This window comes from Polypterus senegalus, chromosome 16, assembly GCF_016835505.1.
Source record: "Polypterus senegalus isolate Bchr_013 chromosome 16, ASM1683550v1, whole genome shotgun sequence".
Classification (NCBI taxonomy): Eukaryota; Metazoa; Chordata; class Cladistia; order Polypteriformes; family Polypteridae; genus Polypterus; species Polypterus senegalus.
In genome coordinates, this window is record NC_053169.1 from 6,484,647 (window position 1) to 6,510,754 (window position 26,108).

The 26,108-nt window shown below is 40.6% G+C and overlaps 1 protein-coding gene across 6 annotated transcripts in view; it reads right to left on the minus strand.

Annotated features, from left to right (window-relative positions):
• Positions 1–2,286: 2,286 nt before the first annotated feature.
• The window catches only part of slc8a1b (solute carrier family 8 member 1b), a 258,958-nt gene continuing 235,136 nt past the window's right edge, over positions 2,287–26,108 (minus strand). For all 6 annotated transcript variants that reach the window (XM_039738916.1, XM_039738919.1, XM_039738920.1 and 3 more), the window contains 3 exons: positions 25,725–25,824; positions 14,516–14,791; positions 2,287–2,719 (listed from right to left, as the gene is read on the minus strand). In XM_039738916.1, the coding sequence (XP_039594850.1) occupies positions 2,343–2,719; positions 14,516–14,791; positions 25,725–25,824 (753 nt within the window). In that variant the 3' untranslated portion in view covers positions 2,287–2,342. The remainder of the gene's footprint in view (positions 2,720–14,515; positions 14,792–25,724; positions 25,825–26,108) is intronic.

Consider the following 26,108-nt stretch of genomic DNA (forward strand, 5'->3'; position numbering starts at 1 on the left):
TTTTGAAATATTAAATACAGTTAGAATAACTTCCTGTCCATTTTGAGCAATTTTAAATAAATCTAAAATATTATTTTTTTTTACAGCATTTAAGAACACAGTAAACTTTGAGAAACCGTAAATACATTTATAATCTTAAAAAAAAGTATATATATTGAAAATTTCAGATATGTTTAGAGTAATATTACAATAATGTCCTGTTCATTTTGAGAAATTTGAAATAAATTTACAATATTTTAAAAATAAGTCTATAAAGCAATCTGATCATTCTTAGAGCAGGTAATACATTTCCAACATATTATTATTTTTAAATATTTTAAATGCAGTTTAAGTAATTTTACAATAACTTCCTGGCCACTTCAAGATATCTTAAATAAATCTGCAATATTTTAAAAATAACATTCGGTCTGATTTGAAATATTTCAAATGAATTTAAAGTAAATCTAAACTAACTTTCGGGTCACTTCAAGATAGTTTAAATAAATCTGCAATATTTTAAAAATAAAATATTGTCATTTCCTGCCCATTTTGAAACATGTAAATACATTTTAAATATTGTCCATCATATATTTAAGCATTTCAAATACATTTAGAGTAATAGCACAATCACTTTCTGTCCATTTTGAGAAATGTAAAATAAATTGGCAATATTTGAAAAATAATATACTGCCTATTTTTCAATATTTCAAATACATTTAAAGTCAATTAAAATAATCTGTTCATTGCGGAATTTTAAGTGAATTTCAAAATTTTCTAGGAATAACTTCCTGTCTGTTTTGTGAAATTTCAAAAACATTTGCAACATTTTTAAAATAACGCTATTTTGATGAACTTGCAGTAATCTTGCAATCACTTCCTAGGTTTTAGAAATTTGAAATTCATTTAAACTTAAATATATGCACGAGATAAAGACTTTGCAAAAAAAAAAAAAACCCGCAGCCACTAAATGACGTGAGGCGCCGGATTTTGAAGCATCGCGCAAGTGGCATCATGCAATGTCTGGGAACCGTAGTCTAGTAACGGACTGCCACACGTAACTAAAAATCAAGACGGTTTTGGAGACAACACATACACCCGATAACCTTACCAGAAAAGTCTCTGGAGGAATTAACTGCGGAAAAAACACCACTGAAATTCACAAACATAAGAAATCTGACAAACGACTAGAGACCATTCAGTCCACTTGTCGCTTTTTTGTTTAACTAATAGCTCAGCTGTCCCCATATTTAATGCAGATCCTCCTTAAAGGTTGGCGAGGCTTCTGCTTACACCACACGTGCTAATTCTTAGCACGAGAAATGAATTCGGAAACTTTCCTGACTGGTAAGAACAGTAACAAAGGACTGGCGCAGCCATTCTAAGTGTTAATTGGGTTTGCCTCTGACCAGTCCACCAATGCTGCACTTTCTCCTTGCTCAGCCTGCTTCCAAAAGGGCTGGGCATGATGGGATGGGGCGGGGCTTGGAGGTTGGGCGGGGCAGGCATTCCAGGGGCAGCTGATAAAGCGTTTGCTCAGGCCGCCCTCTGCACAGTTTTGCCACTGAGGATTTAATGTGTGGTCAGCTGCGGCTTGACATTGCTTCTTGTCAGTACTGGCTGTTGGGGGAGAAGAAAGCTGCTATTGCTATTAATTTATTTACACTTAATATAAAATTCACAGCCTCAGCCCCAAAATCAGAATTGATTCCTAGTAATAAAGAGAATTCTTGTTGTGTGTAGAGAGCCACTTGAATTGCCCTGAAATGATTCCTACAGCAGACATTTTGGCCTGTTTGTTGCTTACTTCTCCCCCTTAAAAGCCACCAGTGTAGAGTTAGACCTAAAGGCCCTGGGCCACCCATCTGACCTCACGAATGGCTTATCACCGTGGCAACCTGTGAGTAGGTGAGCACAGAGCGTGGCACCACAGCACTGAGTTCTGCCCATTGTGGGCTGTGATGGTGGCCGCTTGCTCTGTGGCTTGTTACTTGATGCTGACATTCTGCATCCAGCAAGTCCAACAGTTTGTTGATCGTCTCTCCCCTTCTTAGCACAATGACGTTTCCTTCGTTGTTGGCAAAAAAAAAAAAAAAAAAGAAAAAAATCTTGGGCTCGCTCCTCACTGTCCTCACGCTTCTCCTTTTATTATAATGTACTCGTTTTCCTTATGTCTGATTCCATCCGTGGAAACGAGTGAAAGGGATCCGATTTGAAAACGTGCCCCCAGGTGCACAGTTCTTTCCTCTACCTAAACAAAGTGAATGCCCCCCAGCTGCATCCAAGTTGGGAAACAAAAGAAATGAAAAGAAAAGAAAAGCTTGGTCACTGTATTGGCGCAGCTCATTCTGTAAATGAAGGGTTCCTCAGAAGCCCTTGACGTGGCAGTAGGCCTCCAGAGACGAGAAGAGAATGTACAACAGCCAGAGGCAACCAAACAGTAACGTGGTCAGAATCTTGGGAGTCCGAGGGCCGCCCAGCTCTCCTCCGATCTCTGGTTTTCGCCGATACATCAGCACGGCCACGCTTATGAAAGCAAAAATGGTGAAGAGGGTCACGGAGAAGGCCAGGGTGCCCGGGTCCACCTTGAAATCCCTCCCATGGGCGTTCTGATAGATGGCAGCGATGGACCAGGCCACACCGATGCCCAGGAACACGTTCACTGCATTGCTGCCTGTCACATTCCCAATGGAGGCATCAGCGTACTGGTCTTGGATGGCAGCCACCTTACTGGCAAAGGTGTCTGTGGAAAAAAAAAGGAGGACAAATAAGTCAAGGGGCGCCAAATGCTATCAAAGTGGGCAAACTGCGGCCTACTCACTCCATAATGCCAACAGACAAAGAAATTAATGAGGGTGTTGTGCTGAAATAAAAAGAGTGCAACTATTGTTACAGGCTGTGTGTGACAAATATTAACAAACTCTAGCATTGATTTTCATGATATTTCACACAGATGTTTAACATTTTACTTGTCATATAATATAATATTAGATTACATGGCAACAGAACAGAAAGTAATGTAATATAACATAATACAGCACAACATGATCTGTCTATCTATCTATCTATCTATCTATGACATTACATGGCACAATAATGTGATGTAACATAGCATGACATAACATAATGTGAAACAATGTAACATGACATGGCATCATATAACACAGCATAATGTAACACAACATAGTGTGATGTAAAGTAACATAGCAGTACCTAACATAACATAATGTGAAGCAACATAATGTAACATAACATGGTGTAATACAACATAAACTGACATGACTTGACATAGCATAATGCAATGTAACATAGCTGTAAAAAGGGTGTAATATAACATACCGTATCCTGAAATTGTGTGATATAACATAACAAAACCACAACATGACATGACAGAAAAATGTAATGTAACATAACAGCACGACATGACAGAACATAATGTAATGTAACGTAACATGACATGGTGTAATATAAGATAACCTAACCTGACACAACACAATGTCATGTAGTGTAAATGACATGTTGTGATAACATAGCTTAACACAGTGGTTCTCAACCTGTTGGGTGGGCCCCCCTAGGGGGGCGTGAAGTAACAAAAAGGGGGGCGCGAAGATGTGAAAAAAAGAAAACAAGAATCAAAAATATATAAAAAAACATCTGTTGAAACCAAAACAAATTAACTTAAACTACATTCTGATACTAGAACAATAAATATACAGTTAGATAAATGTCGATAAAAGTTAAGTAGGTATAATAAAATATGCATCTACATTTCAAAAAAATGTTAGGGGGGGGGCGTGATTAAAACTGTTATGAAAACTCGGGTCGCAAATACTTAAAGGTTGAGAAACGCTGGCTTAATAGCAACATAACATGAGAGGGGAGTATGATGTAATGTGAAGTAATCTAACACGACATATAACACAACATAAGGTAACATAACATAACCTGGCACAACATAGTGCGATGAAAAGGAATGTAGCAGAACATAACATAATAGATATAACAACATGGTGTAATATAACATAAAGTGACATGACATGACACAACATAATGTAATGTAACATAGCCTGACAAGGTGTAATATAACATAGTGTAACCTGAAATGGTGTGAAATAACACCAATATGACCTGTCAGAAAAATGTAATGTAACATAACATAGAATAATATGACATCACGTGACAACATGAGAGAACATAATGTAATGTAATAAATGTAACATAACATGACATGGCACAACACAATGCAATGTAATGTAATGTAACATGTAGTGTGTATATAGAATAAGCTCACTATACAAAAAATGAGTCACCCCCGTGTAAGAGGTGATGGATAATTCAGACACAAACAGAAGGAATCCCAGTATTAATGATGTCCTACAGATAGCTGTGTCCTGTGCTCTGGGGTTCATAGAGTGACGAGGAGCAGTGGTGTGCCATGTGTGTTTGGTTCACTCCATGAATAATGGACCACATGACAGAAAGGGCATAGTGTACAGAAAGTTGTCAAATTTGCAAATGAGTAAAAGTGTCATGTCAAATGGACCTTCTAGCAGTGGTGTACACTGCAGTCAACCACAAATCGTCACCAGAATTGTGGGAGAAAGGTGGCACTCACAGATAAGGACTGTTGCTATGTATCACGTATAGTGATGGCGAGCCACTTTGCTACCAGGCAAAAATTGCGGCAGACAGTCCATGCAGGCCCACAATAAGCCATTTCCGAACACTTTCTGAACTGAAAAAGGAACTGCATGCTGTGGATTTTTGGCTAAATTGTAGCTGCTCTTTGGTTTCTGGGAGGAGTTACGCGCTACTAGATAAGATTTAGGCAAGCGTGATTACTATTTTTGTCTAGTGAGCTTATATAGAATTATATGCTAGTGGCATACTGTATATTTATACACAATGAGGACTAGTGGCTGTATTAATGCTGTAGCTGTTTCTGCCACTAGAGGGCAGGGTAGTACAGAGTACTGGAAAGGGCAGCTAGTCTGGTACTCTCCTGTGCAACTTCATCGTGTGGGGACCTTTCAAGAATTCTTGGAGTCACTTGGGTGCATCTCTCAAGGGCACCACCAGGACTTTTAAGGGCTGCTCGGTAAACCTTAAATACATCTAAAAGATTAACATGGACATTATGTTAGCCCCAGGCTGAAATGCTCCTTCTAATCAGCCTCCTATTGAGCCTGGAGTTGGGAAGAAATCAATGAACAAAAGCTCAACCAGTGTAAGGAAGGAATGAAAGCTATGGGATTGAAGAAGAGGGTGTTTTGTGGTGTAGGTGAGCACAGGAAGTGGCCAGCCGTGGACAGTGCACCAGTCGCCTAAGAAATGTGTCAAATCAGAGACCATTCAGTTCATTAAGTCCATGTGTTTAGCGAATGGCTAAGCTGTCTCAAAATCTCATCCAGATTCTTCTTAAAGGTTGTCAAGGTTTCTGCATCAGCACCATGTCTTGGTAGTTTGTTTCAGAGTCCCATAGCTCTTTGCATAAACAAGTGCCTCCTGGCTTAAGCCTCAAATGCACTTCCCCTTAATTTCCACTGATTTCCTTGAGGACGTGATAGTTAGGTACCTTTGTTATTTAGTTAGACCTGAAACCTTAAGTTCAGTTTTGAACTTTTTATGTATTGCACTCCCTTTCCTGAACCAATAATTCCTTCACTTGTCTATAATTTTGCCACCTCTGTCATTGTCAGGTAGACTCTTGAACACCCAGTAAGGTCCACTGTCTCTTTCATTTTAAATATAATGTGCTGTGTTTATATAATCATCAAACATGTGAGCATAGTGAGATTAAATTAATGGGGCACCTATGGGTGTGGTGTTGCTATGGCAGGGGAGTACATACAGTGCACTATGAAATGCACCCAAAATGCATCAGATGGTGTAGTAACACAGTTTGTTCCCATACTTCTTTTCTACAAACAGATGGTTTATAAGTAATCCACAAAATTTGGGACACCTGCAGGAATTGTTGGCATCAACTTTCAAGGCTTCATTTAGTTCCACAAAAGCTGTGCATTGTTAACCCTTTATTTATTCCCCAAAAGTGGCTCTTTTGTATAACTCTGAAAATTACATTCCAGTTATTAAAATTTGTATTTATTTTGTTTGAACCTCTGGCAGTTTACGTACCACTTACCTCTGTACCATTTCAGGTTATTCATTTGACACAGACTTCTAACATTTCAATAAGAACAAGAAAAAAATGGGGGTGTTCTAAAATGTTTGACCAGTACCGTGTGTGTTTATGTGTGTGTGTATGTATGTATGTACTGTATATGTATTGTCAGACAAATGCGCATGGGGATTGTTTTGCGGATTTGGGTAAAAGGAAACACAGGATTTGAAGGTGTTGCACTGTCACTGACATACAGTATTTTGCATTTCTGTGCCAAGAATGTGTTAGTCTCTTGATGACATGTGACTTCACTTCTGCCGTGACACCACAAGCCACACCCATTCCAGTCCTGACGGTATTTAAGACATTAGTGAATTAGAAGTCAACATTTAGCCGTGGACGAGCTTCAGAGAGGTACGGAGCGCCATACCCAGAAGCCCTGCTTTCAGCTGCCAGCTGTGGCCATTTACTTTTTCACACTAAGGTGTCTTTCTTTTGCCCTTCAGACACTTCACAATTAAATGAAGCATCCTCTGGGACCCCAACCCTTTATTTAGCTATTTCTCTTGCCTTTCACATTATACTGTATATCTACAGTATATACCATGTGTTTATGTATGTGTATCTATATTATACAGTTCCATACAAATTTTGGAAACCTCTGGTCAAATTAAATTTGTTGAAATGTGTAGTAAAAAAAACAAAACAGTAAATACAACTTCAACAGCAAACATAATTAAACAATGTCACTTCTATGAAAATGTTAATGTACAGTTAGTTTATTTGATGAACCAAAAAATGTAAATAAGAAAAAGAATAAATGCAGCAATTGCAATTTACTGTGTGTGTGTGTTGCGATGTGGGCACAGATAGGAGGAGCTCTTGGGAAGGGCTGATGCAACTTTTAAAGGCTTCCTCCTTGACACCAGAAATATTTCTGGGTCTGGCACAAAAGGGGCTGCTTCCTTCCATTCGGGGGTCACAGTTGGGAGAGTTGGACTAAGCTCACCTAGGAGAAATGGAAGGAAACTGACGTGTGTTATAGTTGTGTACTGGAGAGAAAGAGACCTGTGTAAGCTATTGTAAAACAAAAGTTGTTTGATTGCACCAAAACTAAGTTTGTATGGTTGTGTTAAGGGTTTGGGAGCTGTGAGATGCCCACTACAGGCCACAGTGTGGCCATCAGAGATCATAGGGCACTTACCCTGTGAGCTGTATGTGGATCCCAAAGTCCCAGTACAGTGATGGGCAAACTGTGCTGTAAAATGATGCCACCCTTCAAACGAGACATAAAAACAAAGTCCTGACTCTCCATGGCATAGAAGTTCCCTGGGCATCATTCATAAAGAGAAGGGTGTATCCTGATGTCAGTCAGTCATTGTCCAACCCACTATATCCTAACTTCTGGACCCTTAATCATTCCCTCTCCCGTATTGGCTAACTGGCTTTCTCATCCCTAACTAATATGTGGTGAGTATTCTGGCACAAAATGGCTGCTGTTGATTCATCCAGGTGAATGCTGCCCATTGGTGATGGTTGAAGTTGCTCCCCACTTTCTATGTAAGGCACTTTGTGTGTCTTGAAAAGAGCTATAAAAATGCAATGTCTTCTCATTCTTCTTCTTCTTATGGCGTCATTCTGTACTAGTAAGGAAAGGCAACACAAAGGTGACTTTTCTGCTTCTTTTCCCCCCACAGATGACGGTGTGACAGGAGCCTTTGCTTTGTGTTTCCTCGCATAATTGCGTTCTTTTTACAAAAGCGGCTTTGTGATCAGCTAAGTTTGCAGGCTGCGCCAACTAAGCAGTGGCTTAGCATTCGGAGCAAGCGTAATCCACTTGTAACGAGATGGCCGATGACACTCAGACGAGCTTCTTTCTTTCTTTATTGTTTCAAGCCTCTAATGGGGTCCTTTTATGATAAGCCTTAAGAAGCTCTTTAAGCAGCTCCTTCTCCAGGACTGTTGTTTGAATGGTTTTTGTGTGTTGCCTCATGGGCTCTAACATGGCTATTGAAATGGGATTTTCATTTTTTCCAGATTTGGATTCGACTCTTCAGCTACACAATGCAGAAATGCACTGATTTAACAACATTAGCCAGACTCTGACATGTAAAGTAAGATTCTGTCTACCTGATTCTGTCCCATTGGCACACATTCCTGGGTAGCCTACTGCTTAGCGCACAGTGCTGCCAGGATAGGCCCCAACCCATAATAACCCTGACTGGATTAAGCAGGTTTGAGAATGCAATTTTATGGTAGGGTTTACTTTTTACCTTGCCCCCAAGTGATGGCCCTCTGTGACAATGAACTGTTTTAGGTAAGTCAGATAATGGATTGACAGGTGTAAGTGGGAGGATAGGCCTTGCTGACCTAATTTCCTCCAGTTCACCTGGAAAAATACACCCTGGCCTGATGAGTGTCCATTTCTGGTGTGATATGCAGATGGCAGGTGAGTCCTTCCCGCCTTCTGTCAACACTACAGACTACTGGTGCTGGTACAGAAGTCCGGTGAAAACCTGGCACAGTTTAGGCCTCTTAACACCAATAAGTATCATATGAAAGCCATACGTATCTAAGTATTGTTGTTACAACCATTTGTGAACACAGTGGACCCTTTACTAAATGGATTATACACGTTGTCACAGACAGGACACTGACTTCTGTTTACTCCAGTGTTTCTCAACCTTTAAGTATTTGCGACGTTTTTTTGAAACCCTAATAAAATGTATTCCTATATTTTTTGCTGCCAGTACACAGCTATAAGTTTTATTATACTTACTTAATTTTTATCGACATTTATCTAACTCTATATTTATTTTTCTAGTATCAGAATGTAGTTTAAGTTAATTTGTTTTGGTTTCAATAGATGTATTTTTCATATTTTCGATTCTTGTTTTCTTTTTTTCACATCTCCGCGTGCCCTTTTTTGTTACTTCGGGGGGCGCGCCCCACAGGTTAAGAACCGTCGGTTTACTCCAATGGCCTGCAATATACTCACATCCCAGTCCAACAGAACACCTTTAGGATAAGATGGAATGGAAGGTCTGTGGCTGAAAAATGTGCAGGGAACTAGATTACATCACGGAGTCATTGCGAACTAAAACCCATAATGAGTGTTTCCAGCACTTGAATCCATCACTCAAAGAGGTCATGCTGTTCTAGAGGCTAAGTAGGATCCTACGCATTATTGGAAAAAAGGTTAATCTAACAGTGTGGACATATTTGAAAGTCAAGGTCCTGCAGCTGTTCTACTGGAGTGCTGAGGAAATAGCATTCAGTTCACTCATTCTTCTGTACAGTTCCCCTGATTACCAGCAGATGGCAATGTGGGTCAATGGAATGACTTAGACTGACAATGTTTTAAAATTAATGACTTGAGGAAAAAAAAGACAACAAAACATCCAGATGTCAAGTCCTCTAAACAAATTCACCACCACCATTACCACCACTGAGGAACATGGAATTGGGTGGATAAGATGTGGGTGGAGTCAAATGTCACACTCCAACCATAGAAGAGGCAGTCCTCGCTGCAGGACATATGGATTGGACAGGCAAAATGTGGGTGGGATCAGATGTCAGGCTTTTACCATATAAGAGAAGGTCCTCACTATGGGACATGGGATTAGGCAGGGGAGATGTGGACAGGGTCAGATATCAGACTCTTACTTTATAAAAGAAGGTCTTCACTGCAGGAGATGAGACATCAGACTGATCACTATGGGACACAGGATTAGGTGGGTGATATGTGGATGGTGTTAGATGTCAGGCTTTTATTATATAAGTATAAGTTTACTCATGTGAAGAAGTCAGTAACCTCCCTAATGTAAAATGGACTACTAAGGAGGTACCTAGTGACTTGGAAAGTGTAGAGGAAGAAGTATTGCTTGAATTAAAAAGGATGAAATCTAACAAATCAGACACCGGGACCAGATAGCATTTATCATAAGGTGCTTTGTGAAACTCTTTCACGCTTGAGAAGCTCCTAAAGACTGCCAGCTTGCAAATATCATCCTATCATGTAAAATGCCACATCCCCATCTTTGGGGATGTCACAGAAAAAAGGAGAGAACTGTAGGAAAACTCACATGGACACGAGGACAACCCACAAACTCCAAACAGGCAATAATCAGGTGTGGGATTCCTGCCATCTCACCTGCCCAGTGCAGTGAGGTTAATGTCCTGTACCAACCAGTAGATGAGGCTGTCACAGGCACAGGTGTAAGGCCATTAGCCCCTCAGTGGGTAAACAATTCAAGTTCTCCTATAAGCCCCGTCCACTCCTATGTTATTCCTCTATAATGATTCATGTGAATTGCCCCAAGTTCAGCTTATGATCTCTTGTTACAATTTATTTTCCTTATAGAATCAGCAAAAAAGAGCTGCTGTGAAGAGCAGCATGGGTGTCAAAAAGACCCCAAACTATGAACCTGACAGAATTCATCAACCCATTTCTGCAGTTTAACTGACACTTTCTTTTTTCCTGCCACCCACTGGGGACAGTCTATCCAGAGCGCAAATGACAATGTGCGGTTCATTTTCCAGTTACGTGGCTTTTGGTAAACACAGCGAGGTGCTCATTGGAAGCCACGCTGCATTTGACATTTCTGGCCGCTGAGCTCCTCTCATCAAGTGAATGACAAGTGAACATTAGCAACGCAACTCCGAGACTCCGGCTTGCAATGGATGAGCAATTAGCCTGACGTGAGCCTGACTGATGTCTTATTTACTCTCATTAACGTCACACTCCAGTTACCTCACTGCCTGACATTCCTGTCAAATGTCTTTCGACCTCTGCTCTGTGAAGATGCCTATCCTTTTGCAGACACTGGGTGTTGTGGGCAGCTGGATGTTGAGAAGATAAAGTCCACTGGGGCTCCTTAGCATCACACAGAGTTCAGGACCGAGGACAGAGTTGGAGAAGATTAGGCATAAAATACAAAGAGTCAAGGGGACAGAAAGCTAGTCTCATATTTGAAAGTGGCTCTATAAAATCAAGAACACTTCACTCATAAATAAAAAGGTACTTGATAAAATTAAGGAGAAAGTTACATAAAGGAAAGTAACACATGATGTGTATTGTCTCTCTGAAGACATTAAATGATATGGTTAGATGGACATGAAGCACATTAAGTCCACTCAACCACTTTAGTATCACAAGGATTTCAAGATGAGGGACAGAGGTGGACAAGGTTGGCCTTAATGGACTCAAAAAGAAGTCGAGTGCATAGAAACTAAGTCACATGTCTAAAATGGCAATATGGAATCAGGTCTGTTTCTTTCTTAAATAATAAGTTGATTTACCTTATAAAGAAATAATGTGAAATGTAGCTATGTAAAGAAGAAGAAAAAATATTCTTATATTTTAAATATTTTGTCACCATACTCAGTATGAAAGGTGCCGTATAACAGAAACATTTTCAGAAACTTGCTCCTCAAACTTCATGTTACAACATTTTCAGACCATTGTAATTATAAAAGGTGCTATATACTGAACAATTACAAGATGAGCCTGTATTAATTGAAAGTGCTGGCTGAAGGGATATTATAGGGCTTTCTATGAAAGGCACTATATAAACTAACAATCAACTTATCTCTGCTCTAAAATGTAAAGATGTGTCCATACTTCAGATGTCGTCATACTTCACTCAATCTGCACATTCAATATAAGTAAATGAAGACCAGATAACTGTATATAGTGCCTTTCATATAGTGCTGCATACTGAAATTATATATTGGGTGATATATTATGGAGTTATAGGCAGTGTGGTAGACGGCCGGGGGACGGGACGCCTACACGCTGGGAGCACCAGGGAAGCCAGCCGTAAATAGGTCATCAAGCACCTGGAGCACTTCCTGGTGTGGCGGAAGAGGTGCTCTGTAGGGTTCAGCAGCACACAACAGCACCCCCTAGCAGCGCCCACGGATCCCAACAGGGCTGCACCAAACTCCCAACTCCCATGGAGTCCTATGCACTGCTGCAACTTTGGGGGGCTGTCATCTAGCACTCCAGGGGAGGTAACACTCTGGGTAGGCTGGCTCCCCCGGTCCTCCCAGTGTGGAGGCGTCCCGTTTGGGTATGGGCCCTGGCCGTCTGCCACAGAGTTACATCAAAGGTCAAAATCAACAGAATTGAAAATTGAGTCTACAGGTTTAAGTGGGTCTGAGAATGCATGCATTATGAAAGGCACTATATATATCTGGCCTTAATTTACATATATTGAACTTCCAGATTGAATGACGTGATGAATCTATGGGCAATTAAATCAAAGCTGCAGAAAACTGACAGAATTGGGACTCAGTTGGCAGGCTTCAGTGGGTTTGAGAATGCATGTGTGATGAAAGGTGCTATATATCTGGCCTTCACTGACATTTATTGAGCATGTGTAGTAAGTGAAATACTCTGAATCTGTAGGCAAACAAATCAGAGTAGCTGAAAACCAAAAGAACTGGGGCTGAATTTGCAGGGTTAACTGGATTTGAATATACAGTCAGTCAGAATATACAGGGTTAAGTGGGTTTGAAAATATAAGTGTGATGAATGGTGCCATATATTTGGCCTTCACTTATACATAATACACTTATACACAATAATTAACATATGATGCATCTATAGACAAATAAATCAAAGCAGCTGCAAACTGACAGAACTGGGGCTGAGTCTGCAGGGTTAAATGGATCTGAGTACATATGTGTGATGAAATGCACTGTATATCCAGCATTCATTTACATATTGTATATTAAAAATGTATAATGAATGAAACATGCTGAATCAATGGTTAAATCAAAGTAGCTACAAACTGACAGAACTGGGCTTAGTGTACAGAGTTAAGTGGGTCTGAGAATGTGTGCATAATGAAAGGTGCAATATATATATACATATTTATATACAGTATCTGGGACTTCATTTACATATATTGAACTGTCCGACTGAGTGAAGTATGATGAATTCATGGGCAAGTAAATCAAAGTCGCTGAAAACTGACAGAATTGGGACTAGGTTTGCTGGCTTAAGTGGATTTGAGAATGCAAGTGTGATGAAAGGTGCTATATATCTGGCCTTCACTGACATTTATTGAGCATGTGTAGTACATGAAGTACTCTGAATCTATAGGTAAATAAATGAAAGCAGATGCAAACTGACAACTGTGTGGCTGAATTTTCAGGGTTAAATAGATTTCAGAATGTATGTGTGATGAAAGGCACTATATCCTGCATTTACTTGCTCCAACAATGATGGATGGATTTAAAGGCAGAACTCTACGTGACCATCATCATCAAGCCCTTCCGTGAGAACCCTAAATCCAAAGAGGACTGTTTCATTTATGTTAGGTAGAATGCCCAGAGGGGACTGGGCGGTCTCATGGTCTGGAATCCCTACAGATTTTATTTTTTCTCCAGCCGTCTGGAATTTTTTTTCTGTCCCCCCTGGCCATTGAACCTTACTCTTATTCGATGTTAATTAATGTTGATTTATTTTGTTTTCTTATTGTGTCTTTTATTTTTCTTTATTATGTAAAGCACTTTGAGCTACTGTTTGTATGAAAATGTGCTATATAAATAAATGTTGTTGTTGTACTTACATATATTAAACATGTATAATAAATGAAGTATGCTGAAGGTTAGTTAAATCAAAGTAGCTGAAAATGGACAGAATTGCGGCTGAATGTACCATGTTAAGTGGGTTTGAGGATGTATGTGTGATGAAAGGCTCTATATATTTGGCTTTTACTTATATATATTTATCTTGTATGATAAAGTAGAATGAATCTACGGGCTGTTAAATCAAAGTAGCTGAAAACTGACAAATGTGTGGCTTAAGTGAGACTGAGAATGCATGTATGGTGAAAGGCACTATATATCTGGCCCCTATTTATATACAGTATATTGAAGTTGTATCATAAATGAAGTATGATGAATCCACAGGCTGTTAAGTCAAAGGTACTGAAAGCCAACACGATTTTAGGCTGAATGGACAGGAATATGTGGGATTGAGAATGTGCACATGGTAAAAGTAACTATATACAGTAATGACTTATTCGTCGAGCTAGCTAGCTCTCTGAAATGAACTGTTGTACAAACATCCTTGACTTTAAGGGATTTTGATTAGATGACACATAAGATCCAGTGCCTTCAGTGAGCAGAGTGCCAAGGTGTCCGCAAATCACCCATGCTTTATATTATATGACCCCCCGCTTCAGTGTGTCTGACCATGACAGCAGGAACTGCTGCCCACCCATCTGAGGAAGGTGTCAACAACTCTGGTGCCTCCTGTAGCCTTTCTCAGGAGTCACATCAGAAGGCTGACACTCCAGGGCCACTGTGCACCCCCACCCGGACACTTGTACCTAGCATCTCATTTACATTTCAAAAAGTGAGCAGAAGTGAGAAATGAGACAGTTAAAGAGATGACTTTACCTGGTACGGAGGTCCCCAAAGCCACAAACACTACGGCTGTCACGGAGTCCTTCAGCCCAATGGTGCAGCCAAAATGGGAAGCCAGGTCGCCAATGAAAGCTGTCAGAAGACCAATCATGCAGATGGACACAATGAAGCAAGCCCAGCCGTTCCAGTACTCCGTTGGAGGGACGAAGGCAAACATAACTTTCCAGAACACAGTCAGGAAGTGCATGACATAATCAAAGCAAGATGGGAGTTTCTCCTCACCACATTCTTCATCATCGTCATCCTCCCCTGTCAAATAAACACAATGAAATGAGACAAGCACAGGAGACTGGGGATCTGGGTGCGAGCTGTGTGGCCTAGAGGGTAAGGTACTGGATGCAGTGCCCTCCTGAATAAGCTGGTGAAGTGTTGACTTTAAGAGTTTAACCAAATGGTAAAATACATTAGGATGGCTTTGACTACAGGAAGGTGCTAGAAAAATAAGCGCGTATGTTTATTGAAGTTTAGACTGATGTAAGCTCATGTATGTAATGAGAAAGAATATGGGTGAGAACATCACAGAAGCTAGAAGAAGCTGCACAGGGTAACACATCCATCCCTCTGTTTTCTAACCTGCTTACCCAGTTCAGGATCGGTGGAGTAAAGACCATTCATTTTTGGTGTGGAGTTTCTCCCTAAGTCTGTGTGACTTTCCTCTCACATACTAAAAGAGGTTTCTATTGGACTGACTGTCAGCTCCATATTGACTCCTTAGGACTGTGCATGAGTAGATGTTGCAGAGCAGGGTGGCCAGGACCAAGCCATATGTTCTGATGAACCTGAGGTATGGATTGAACTATTAGCCTTGAACTCTGCAGTCTAACTCCTCAGCCAATAGGCCAGTGGTTCTCAAACTATGGGGCGCGAAGTAACAAAAAGGGGGGCGCGAAGATGTGAAAAAAAGAAAACAAGAATCAAAAATATGAAAAATACATCTATTGAAACCAAAACAAATTAACTTAAACTATATTCTGATACTAGAAAAATAAATATAGAGTTAGATAAATGTTGATAAAAGTTAAGTAGGTATAATAAAATATGCATCTATGATATATCATTAATTAAAAAAGAACAAATTGGTGTTAGTGGGCTCCTTTCAAAAAAAGTTAGGGGGGGCACGATTAAAACTGTTATGAAAACTCGGGTCGCAAATACTTAAAGGTTGAGAAATGCTGCACTAGGCCATGGTCCTTTCTAAATAAAAGATTGTGGATCCAAGAAATGTGATGTTATGGGGCCTCCGACAAAAGCACAGTGAAAGGGTAAATGCCTCAAAAAATCCCAGACCAGACCAATACTCCCCTGGTCTGGAACACCCCCAAAAAAACATAAGCCTCCTCCCCATTTAGCCTAGCCCCAGAACATGGCTAAGGCTTTAAAAGGGTGAAGTAATGACAAAATTATTCAAAACTGCACCTCGGGAGAGGGGATTACCATGAAAGCACTGGTCTTCAGGACAAAAGCATTTCTTAGTCCCTAAAATCTCTTAAAATCGTATGGTACAATTAAAAAAAAGAAAAATGTGAGACAAGAAAAAAGAAACACAATTAACCAAAAAAAATTACGTCTAAAGAGGATAGTCAGAGTAAATAAATGTAGTCTAAAATTGAAATGCAAAGTCCAAAAATTCAAAAAATGGAAAATCCCAAAATAATACTTAACTAGATGATTCAAACTTAATAACTAACAAGGCCATTCTGTAGGACCGAACTCTGTGCCTCAAATGCATAGATTGAAGGTGGTCATCAAGCTAAATGTCATTCTGCCCTGACTTTGAGGCCAATGGAGGTTCTCCAGCTGAATGTCATGGTTGCCCCGCCCCCTGATACTCTATTTTAAGGGGACAGGACATATAACTTAACATAAACACAACAATGTAAAAATAAACAAAATATAATAAACAATTAAACAAAGCTAATTAAACAATAACTAAAGAAAAGAATATTCAAAACATAACACAAAAGAGGACCAAATATTTTTCCCGTAACAAAATATTCAACATAATGTACAGTAAATAAGAAAAATATTAAATAAAAAAAAAAAACTGGACATGAGCAAGAGACAAAACTCTGAGTAAAGGAGCACCAATAACTACAGCTGATGTCTGGGGATGTATTTTTTATAGTGCCCTTTTAAAGCACTTTACAGATGCAAAAGTGGTGCGTAAATCTTCATGTTAGGCAGCATGAGGGCCAGCAGATAGAGTGACTCTGCAAGTAGAGAGCTGATTCAGTGTGTTTATGAATGAAGACTCGTCTATGAATGCACAGCCACAAAAAAATGAAATACATGTTATATTGCACCTTTCCATAATTAAAAGCATCTCATGGCAATCTACAATAAATAAGAGCATTTAATACACAATTTCTATTCATAAAGGTGCCATGCAAGTACAGAGTCCTGTTTTCATATTTCCAGTACAATGTCAGGCCTGGCTAGTTAAGTGATGCACTCACTCCCCTATAACCTTATAACTTTAAGGACCACATTAGTGGTATTGCACAATTGTTTTCAAATTACTATAATCTAATACTGGCCGGTTAAGTAATTTGCTCAGGGTTACACAATGAGTCAACAGGTATTCAGCTAAAACCTTTGGGCTTAAAGTTTAGGAATATTGGCCAGCGTGACCTAAAAAAGGCACAGGTCGTAAAAGAAGGAGGGCATGCATGAAAAGGCCACAACATAGCACCAAACACGCTTAACAAATAGCTGCTATCTGTCCTTTACATTGGCAGGCTGTGACTTTTGTACCCTCATCACATGCACCAAAACAGCAACACCTTAGCGCAGAAGGTTGATGTAATTGCCCATTCTGATAAATTTCTTAACGTGGTAGGTGAGTAATTTTGCCTATGCTTCAAAATTCAGTGACATGAGGCAGAGAGGACAGTCATGGTAATCATCACAGCGGATGTGACTGACAGGACATGGAGAGAAACTGAGCATCTGGTGAGCTAAACATGGAGTGCACGTCGAGTCCCGCTAAGGCATGGAGGAAATGTTTCATCTCTCGGCTTGATCTTCATTTTGAATTTGAGGCATTTTGTTTATTATTTACAGTAGTTGGGCTCAGCCGCTTTGTAAAGGCTTCATTCTTTACTACACACTCCATATGTGGAGGCACAGGAAGTGTTGGAAATAATGGCATTAAAAAACATTGGGCATTGTGAACAATGCAGTATGCAACATTTTATGACCTACTTGTCTCTGGTGGGCTTAGAATGACTTAATGTAACATTTTTATGATTTTGCATGTGTAAATATTTGAGGGTGGCACAATAGCTCAGTGGTTGGCTCTGCTGCAGAGTGCTGGGCACAATCCACAGACACTGTGTGGTGTTGGCATGTTCTTCTTGTGTGCATGTTGGATTTTTGTGTGGGCACTCCGTTGTTGCTCTAAGCCCCACTTTATTGAGGGACTTAGACTTAGGAGGATGGGGTTTTCTCAGGAATGTGACAGGCAGGAGGAAAAAAGGTGACCCAGGCTCCTCCGACATTCCATAGCTGTGCTAGACATGACAGACTGATGCTATGTGTGTTTGTGTGTGTGTGTGTTTGAGAGTGGGTACTATCATTGACTGGCACCCTCTCTGGTTTGGCTGCTGCCATTGTCAGCTCTCCACAGTGGTCAGTGTAGAATCCACATTACCATAACTGTGCCATGAAAATGGCTTTGCAGAGAGCTCATTGTAGAAAGGCACTATATAGAAAAAAGACTGAGTGGTTGACTGATGTTGTCATTGATGTCTAAATGTACACCAACAACAACATTTATTTCTATAGCACATCTTCATACAAGTGATGTAGGTCTAAGTCCCTCACAAGATAAAGAAAGAAAAGTTTATAAAAAATAAAAATATATAAATAAGATTAGGCAATACAAAATAACAAAGAATAAAGTAAGGTCAGATGGCTAGGAGGACAGAAAAAACAAAAACTCCAGGGGTTCTGAGGCCACAAGACCACCCGGCCCCTACAATGTAAGGGTCAGATGGCAGGGAGGACAGAAAAATAAAATAAAATAAGCTTCCAGTTTGGCTGAAGAATAAAATAAAATCTATGAATCTAAAAAACCAAAGGGGCAGAATCACTCCAACACCCATGGCAGTGGGGGGCAGTGTGATCTGATGGTTAAGACTTTATAGAAAGGCACTATACAAAATAAAGACTGGCAAACTTTGTTATTTCAATTAATTTCAACAAATAAAAAAGGGCAAAGTCACTCAAACATTTTTGGTACCCGCAAGCAGTGTAGTCTATTCACCAAGACATTAGAGAAAAGCACTATATAAAATAAAGTATTGAGAAATTGAATGGCTGGTTAAACCTTCTCAATTCAATAATTTGCAACTACACACTAAAGAGTGGAATCACTTTTAGTACCTACAGGCAGTGTAAGTCTGATGGATTGACTTGGTTGCTTATCAGTTCCCTCAGTGCCAATAACAGATAACCTCAGGTTGAGGGGCAGAGTCCATTTAACAAGCCACTCTCATTTATGCAATCAGACTGGTGGTTTTATGGGCACTAAAATAAAGGAGACAGAGCTGAAGGCACCTAAAACAGCAAGGAGGAATATACCAGACAAAATGAAACAGATAAATATGCAAATTAATGAAAGTGACAATAAATAAATAAATGCAATTTTGTGACCTGCTTAATCCAGACCAGGGTCACTAGTGGGCTGGTGCCTATGCCAGCTAGGACAGGGTATAAGGCAGGAAAAAAGGTGAACACACACACACAAGCCAATTTATAGTTACTAATTCACATAACCTGCATGTCTTCAGACAGAGGGAGATGAACCCTGGTCTCCATCGTGTGAGGCAACAGCGTTATGACTGAGCCACGATCTATCCATCCATTATCCAACCCTCTATATCCTAACTACAGGGTCACAGGGGTCTGCTGGAGTCAATCCCAGCCAACACAGGGCACAAGGCAGGAACAAATCCCAGGCAGGTCGCCAGCCCACCGCAGGGCACACACATACACACCAAGCACACACCCGGGACAATTTAGGATCGCCAATGCACCTAACCTGCATGTCTTTGGACTGTGGGAGGAAACCGGAGCACCCGAAGGAAACACACGGGTACATACACGGGGAGAACATGCAAACTCCACACAAGGAGGACCCGGGAAGTGAACCCTGAGCCACCATGCCATCCTCAATAAATAATAACAACATGAGTGAGTGTAAATAATTAAATGTGTCACAAAATATGTTTCTGTTGCTTGCTCCTGTATGTATTTATTGAATTATTTCTTCATTTATTGATTTCAGTGACCCCCCGCACATAACATGAAATGAAAAACTGTCACCTTCACTCATAAAGGCTGAGAGGACGGGCTCTAATGAGTGCTGTTTTTTGATTGGTGAATCATCTGTAAAGTGGCCGTATGCACTTTGCTTGACTTGGAAACTCCGTGGCTCACACACATTCTCTAAGTTGTGCCTATGAGGGTCAGACACGAATGCAAGGAAAAGTTACCCCAGAAGTCCTGTGCAAAGTGGCGGCATTAATTCAAGAAGCTCAGAATTCATCAATAGGGGAATTGCATCTGAAATGTCTGCTGTAAATGTGGCAGTTGATGGCTGAAAGCTTACACCCACTCTACCGTATATTCACCAATCAAAACACAGTACTCGCTAGGGCCCGCCCTCTCAGATTTGACGTGTGAAAGTGACAGTTTTCATTTCATGTTGTGTGCAGTGTCCCTGAAATAAATAAATAAAGAATCAAATAAATACATAAAGAAATAAGCAACAAAAATACTTTTCATGACACGTTGACTTATTTATATTCACATTTCATGTAATTATCCCTTTCCACATTTCACAGTACTTTTTTCTGCATATATATTTATATATTTCATTTTTTCTGTAATATTCCTTGATTGTTATATCAAAAGCAGAACTGTACTTGACACCCTGGCCCTCCACTCAACATAAATGGAGTCAGTTTTTGGTCTGTTGAACCACGAAGTGGAGGGACAGACATATCAATCACATGGTGAGCTGGTTGAGTGCCATACTGTTTGGTGACACAACCAATTTCTTCCTCATTTCCACTTTGTGTATTCACATAAATGGGGGATTCCTGATGGTCGGGACCCCCAATACTACTTTCTTATCTCTTAGAAGGTTAATTTACACCACCAATCATATAAGGAAACGAGTCAAACATAATGAAGATGGAAAACTTTAGACATCAGTGTGGAAAATTCATCCATCTTCTAAATCCACTATTCCAAAACAGGGCTGCAGGGGAGCTGGAGCCAGTCTTTGCAAGCACATGGTGTAAGGCAGCAATGTTTGGATAGGGGGTGAACAAACACACACACACTAGGGCCATCTCAGCATCAGCAGTCCCCCGATTCTGCAAGTTTTTGGGCTATTGGAGGAAACCAGAGCAAATCAGGGAGAACGTTACTGTTAGGCTGCAGTGCTATTACTGTGCCACTGTGGAAAATTCAAAGAAACGATAAGATCGGAACAAGCAGCAGGTGGATAAGTGGATTGCTGAGACAACACGTGACCTGTGACCTCTGGCTCAATTTCAATAAGCCTCTGAGGGGATGATCCTATTTACATCCAGGAGGACAGATTTCAAATACTAATAAGAAGATGAAGAAGAAGAGGAGTAGGAGGAGGAGGAAGAGAAATGGAGGTGCAACCACAGCGTGCCCGAGACAAGCTGTCACCGGGATGAGAGCGCTCGTGCATCTGTTGCTCTGCAGCATATAATTGGGATTTTTGATTTCTGTTTCATTACCGGAAGGATTACAAAAACATCCCTGAGCCGATTTCATGAAATATTGCAAAGGGACTTTCCATAATATTGTGGTCTTGTAATGACCGCAAAATGAAGACTTGACCCATTTTTGCAGGGTGGCAAAGAATTTGGATCTGAGATATTTCACCCACACCACTTACCCTAAAGTCAACTTTTAAGGTTTCAGATTCAGAACTGTGTTAGCAAATAAAATGTCATAGTACGTCTGTGTTGGGCACACAAAAGGGTGTGGTGACAAATGCACACAGCTAGTAAAGTATCACTGTAACTGTGCAATTTATAGCACTGAGAAACAAGCTTGAAAAACAAAACAGTGACAATTATTATCCAAGACTGAAGTTCTTTTATGTTCTTAGGGGGTTGCGATTTGTTATACTGTAGTAGCCAGCCTCTTATCCTAAAGACAGGTGGGGCTGGATGGGTGATTGACAGGAAAATGTCCACCAGGTGCCCTGATCTTTCCAGGGATGTCTGGAACATTCTCAACAACATTTTTTTGTTGGTGGTGACACAAATGATTTGTGCACAAATGAATCAATGTGAGCATGTGTGCCACTTTGGAGGACAGATGCCTTCATTGTACAGTTAGACAATGCCACTTGTACTAATGAATGTGAACCATCAAGATAAGCAAATCTGATCTGAGCAAAAAAATCGGAACTGAGAGATGAGGCTTATAATGTGAACGTAGCCTTTGTTATAATTTTATTAACCACAGCCAGCAAGTTAAGCTTGCAAGAAAAAAAATTAGTCACTGCCCGTTTGAGATGTGATCAATACTTCAGATTCCAGCAGAGGGCACCCCAGTATGTCATGTGCCATTGGGTTCACAGAGTGATAAACAGCAGAGATGTGCTGCGTCTGTTTGGTTCTATTCATGAAAAATGGGTCACACGACAGACATGAATGATTGGTTAAAAGGGGTTATTGCATTTGGCTATACAGGAAGTTGCAGTGTGCGGGTGTGTCAAAGGGTACTGTCCCACAAATCTTTAAGCAGTTGCTGATTATCGGCGAAACTGTGCTAATGAGACACTGTGACAGGAAACTACTTTGCCAACAGGCAAGAATTGTTGCAGACAGTCAATGCAGGCCCACAACAAGTTATTTCTGAGTGAACACTCACCACATGCCATGGATATCTGGAGCAGGGTACCTATTGGCAACAGCTGCACAGTGACAGTGGGCACAGAGCCACAAACGCTGGACCATTTACACCTGGTAGTGTGTTATCTGGTTTGATGAGTCACATTTCTGCTTGTACTCGATTGATGCAAGGTGACCAACATGTCGTAATCTGAACAAAGCACTATAAAAGGACTGTGTGCAAGGTGCTTTTCAAGCGGGAGGGAATCTCTAATGTTCTGGTGGTGTTCCAGTTATGAGGAAATGGGTCCTTTGGTTTAGGTGACAATGTACTTAAATCAGAAGTGCTACATTCGTCTTCTGAGTGATCGTGTATTTACCTTTTGAGCTTCATCTCCAGAGTCAACGCAGTATGGCTACCCAAGTCTTCCAAGATGATAATTGCCAAAGCAGAACATTCTGAAGTATCGTCATATCTCACAATCTGGCCGAACCACGGGATTTGCTGCTAGAAGAGTGGATGAAAATTGACGTTGCCTACATCCACAAACTGGTGGCATCCATGCTAGACAGAACTGCAGCTGTTCTTTGGGCTCACAGAGGAGTTACATACTATTTGATTAGATTTAGCCAGGCGTGATCAATGTTTCTGTCTGGTGAGGTTATTTTTTTTCTCAGTTTTGCAGAATACTGTGCAATTTATATGCCACTTACAAAACAAAACACGTACAGTGGATTCAGAAAATCTACAGATGCCTTCACTTTCTGCACTTGTTATTGTGGCAGATTTAAAAATGGTGTAAAAGAGGATATGGAGGGAAAGGCATCCCAGCTGGGTTGGTTAATGGTATCCTTCCCTGGCATGTCCCCCCAATATGCTGGGTGGCAACATCCCTCTAGTATGGGTGTCCCTGTTGGGGTTCTTGCTTGCTGCAATAGGGTGCTCAAAGGCCCAGGCTCCCCTGTCCTTACGAGGCTCTGCTCGACCCAGAGATGCTTCTGGGTGGACATTTTGTTACAATGAAAGTACTCCAGAGTACGGCTTAAAAGCAGAATCTCAGCCTCGCCCTGGGAGTCAGAGTCTGGAGTAGAGATAGACAAAAATTGTGTGGAGAGGAGTGGAGGAGAAAAAAAGAAAGTACGAAAAGGAAAGAAGGAAGGAAGGACAGGATTGTGTTGTACTACACTGTTACAGTATGAACTGACTTAGGGAGTACTCACACTAGGCCTGTGTTTTCTGTACCGCACCCAAGTGTGGTTGTCCCCACTCCCTACTCCCCTGCTGGCCTGCACTCACACTGCGCTTAACATGCTGGCATGCTTTCATCATGACCATGCGACTTCGTGTACGGCCAAAACAAGAGCTGAAAACGGTGTGAGAGCTTGCAGGTCAAAATGATTTTACTTATTTTGTGGTTGTTTTGGAGTCATGGAGGGCAGGATGCTGATTTTATTGAGTGTGCAGCGCAGCATTTTGCTGTTAGTCGTGCTGCATATCCGAGAAGATTGTTATGGTAACAAATGATTTTCTTGCCAACTGCAATTCATGTTCATGTGTAAGGTGCGAATAAAAATCTGCTGATTTGTCATATCATTGACATCATGTCTATTTTCTGTGCTTGGGCACAGCGATCACACTGTGCCTGAATGCTACTGAACCGTGCTCGGGCCCACCCCTACCAAGCAGGCAAGGGTATGGTATGGTTGGCCTGGCACGGAGTGACCACATTAGTCAAACAAACTAAACTTTATGGGGTTACATGTGGACAAACAAGCTCGGGCATGGAACGAATTGCCAGTGTGTTGCCAGTACGCCCTTAAAAGGAGTATGACAAAGGCACTTTGTCAAATAAATTTGAACCTGGGACTATGTGTTGGCAGTTGTGTCTGGGGTATGGGGTTTAGTGTTACCCACTATAGGCCAGAAATGGGCAAAAGCCATCATTTAATACTAAAATAATGGTGTGCTGGTAAAGGGCATTCATTCATATTTCTTTTTTTCTGGGGAGTGTCACAGTAGCAACATGCTCAGCTGGGCTGATAAGGCCATTTTATCCTTAAATACTTTCTCCAGTCCTTCTTGATAAGCAAAAAATTATCAAGAAAAACAATTCCCCCAGCATGCCCTTCATTCCTCTCCCAGCTGGCCATATCTTGTACAGCTTTTGTGAAAGGCAACCAGGGGCATCCAGACTACATGTCCACACCACTACAAGTGCATCAGCTACATGTATCTCATAAGTGGCCGTTCACCTTGTTACTGAGAGTAAGACCAGCAACCTTATGCAAGAACCTGTAATTGTGATCTCATTCCTTCAGTCACTGCTCAAATCTTGTGACCACAGGCATGGATTGTGAGTGAACCTAAAATTAGATTGAAGAATGTGCCAAAACCAGAAAAAACTGGTAAGAATAAATACGTATATCAAATGACATGTAACCAGAGAGGTTTAGGAGTGGTTATGTTACTGGTTATGTTAGTTGTTAGGTCACTGCTGTCACTGTCCTGTTCCACTGACAGACTGAGGAGATCGTTCCTCCTCCACACTATGCAAGTCTTCAATTCCACCCGGGTCAAACGTTAACATTATACAAAGTTATTGTCTGTTTACCTGCATTTTTATCACTCTTTAATTTAATCAGTTTGCTGCTGCTGGAGTATGTGAATTTTCCCCTTGGGATTAATAAAGTATCTATCTATCTATCTATCTATCTATCTATCTATCTATCTATCTATCTATCTATCTATCTATCTATCTATCTATCTATATTAGACATTGTTAAAAATAATAACAAACCCTTGAACGTCTGTCATCTGTGTAGACTTGGGTGACTGCACTATGTAAATACAAGGAGTGGCACCTGAACCTCACTTTCAGAAGTTAAACTTCTACAGTGCATTACTAGCCCTGCATTTTGAGTAATGTGTGCAGTTCTGGTCAGCAGTGTAGAAGTAAGATGCCTGAAGGCTGTTCCATAAACTGAAATGAGAACTCAGATTCCTTTTTACACTTATAAACGTAAACACTCGTCTGTTTATCCAATATTCTGAAGTCAGCCTAATCTGAAAAATAATATTTGGCATCTTGGGGATTTCAAAGCAATGAGGACATATTGATCAAATGATTGATTTGTGGATGAATCAACAGGGCTTCAAAGATTACCAGAAGATGTTTTCTTGCTTTTAAATTCTGATGAGGCTTCATGTTCTTGCTTACAAATTCCAGAATAAAAAAGAAAGTGAACGGCGTATAGAAGCATAGGCTCACTGCAGATACATGAAGTGCTCTTACCAGCGCTGACAGTGATCGCCTCAATAAACTGGTCTCTCCAGCTGTTAGTGCCCACCAGCAGTGCCAGGTTTGTCTTCTTGATGAGTTTATCTACTGTACTCTGCGCAGGGAGACACAAAAAAAAAATAAAAAACACTTTTAACACAGGCTGCCATCAAACACAGTAGTCTTTCTAATTTCATAATTAGCCTTTTCCCCCAAATATTCGTACACAATCTTGCAGTTATGGAAAAAGGGATGTTTGTCAATGAGGGTGCATAGCTGAAACATTTTCTGAGAGGTGAATTTACCAGTTCCTCCCAGTTCAAAAGTGTTTCTAATCCAAGAGCTCTGACAGTGCCAGACTTCTGTTGATTAGTGTGACTCATTCACATCTTGGATCTG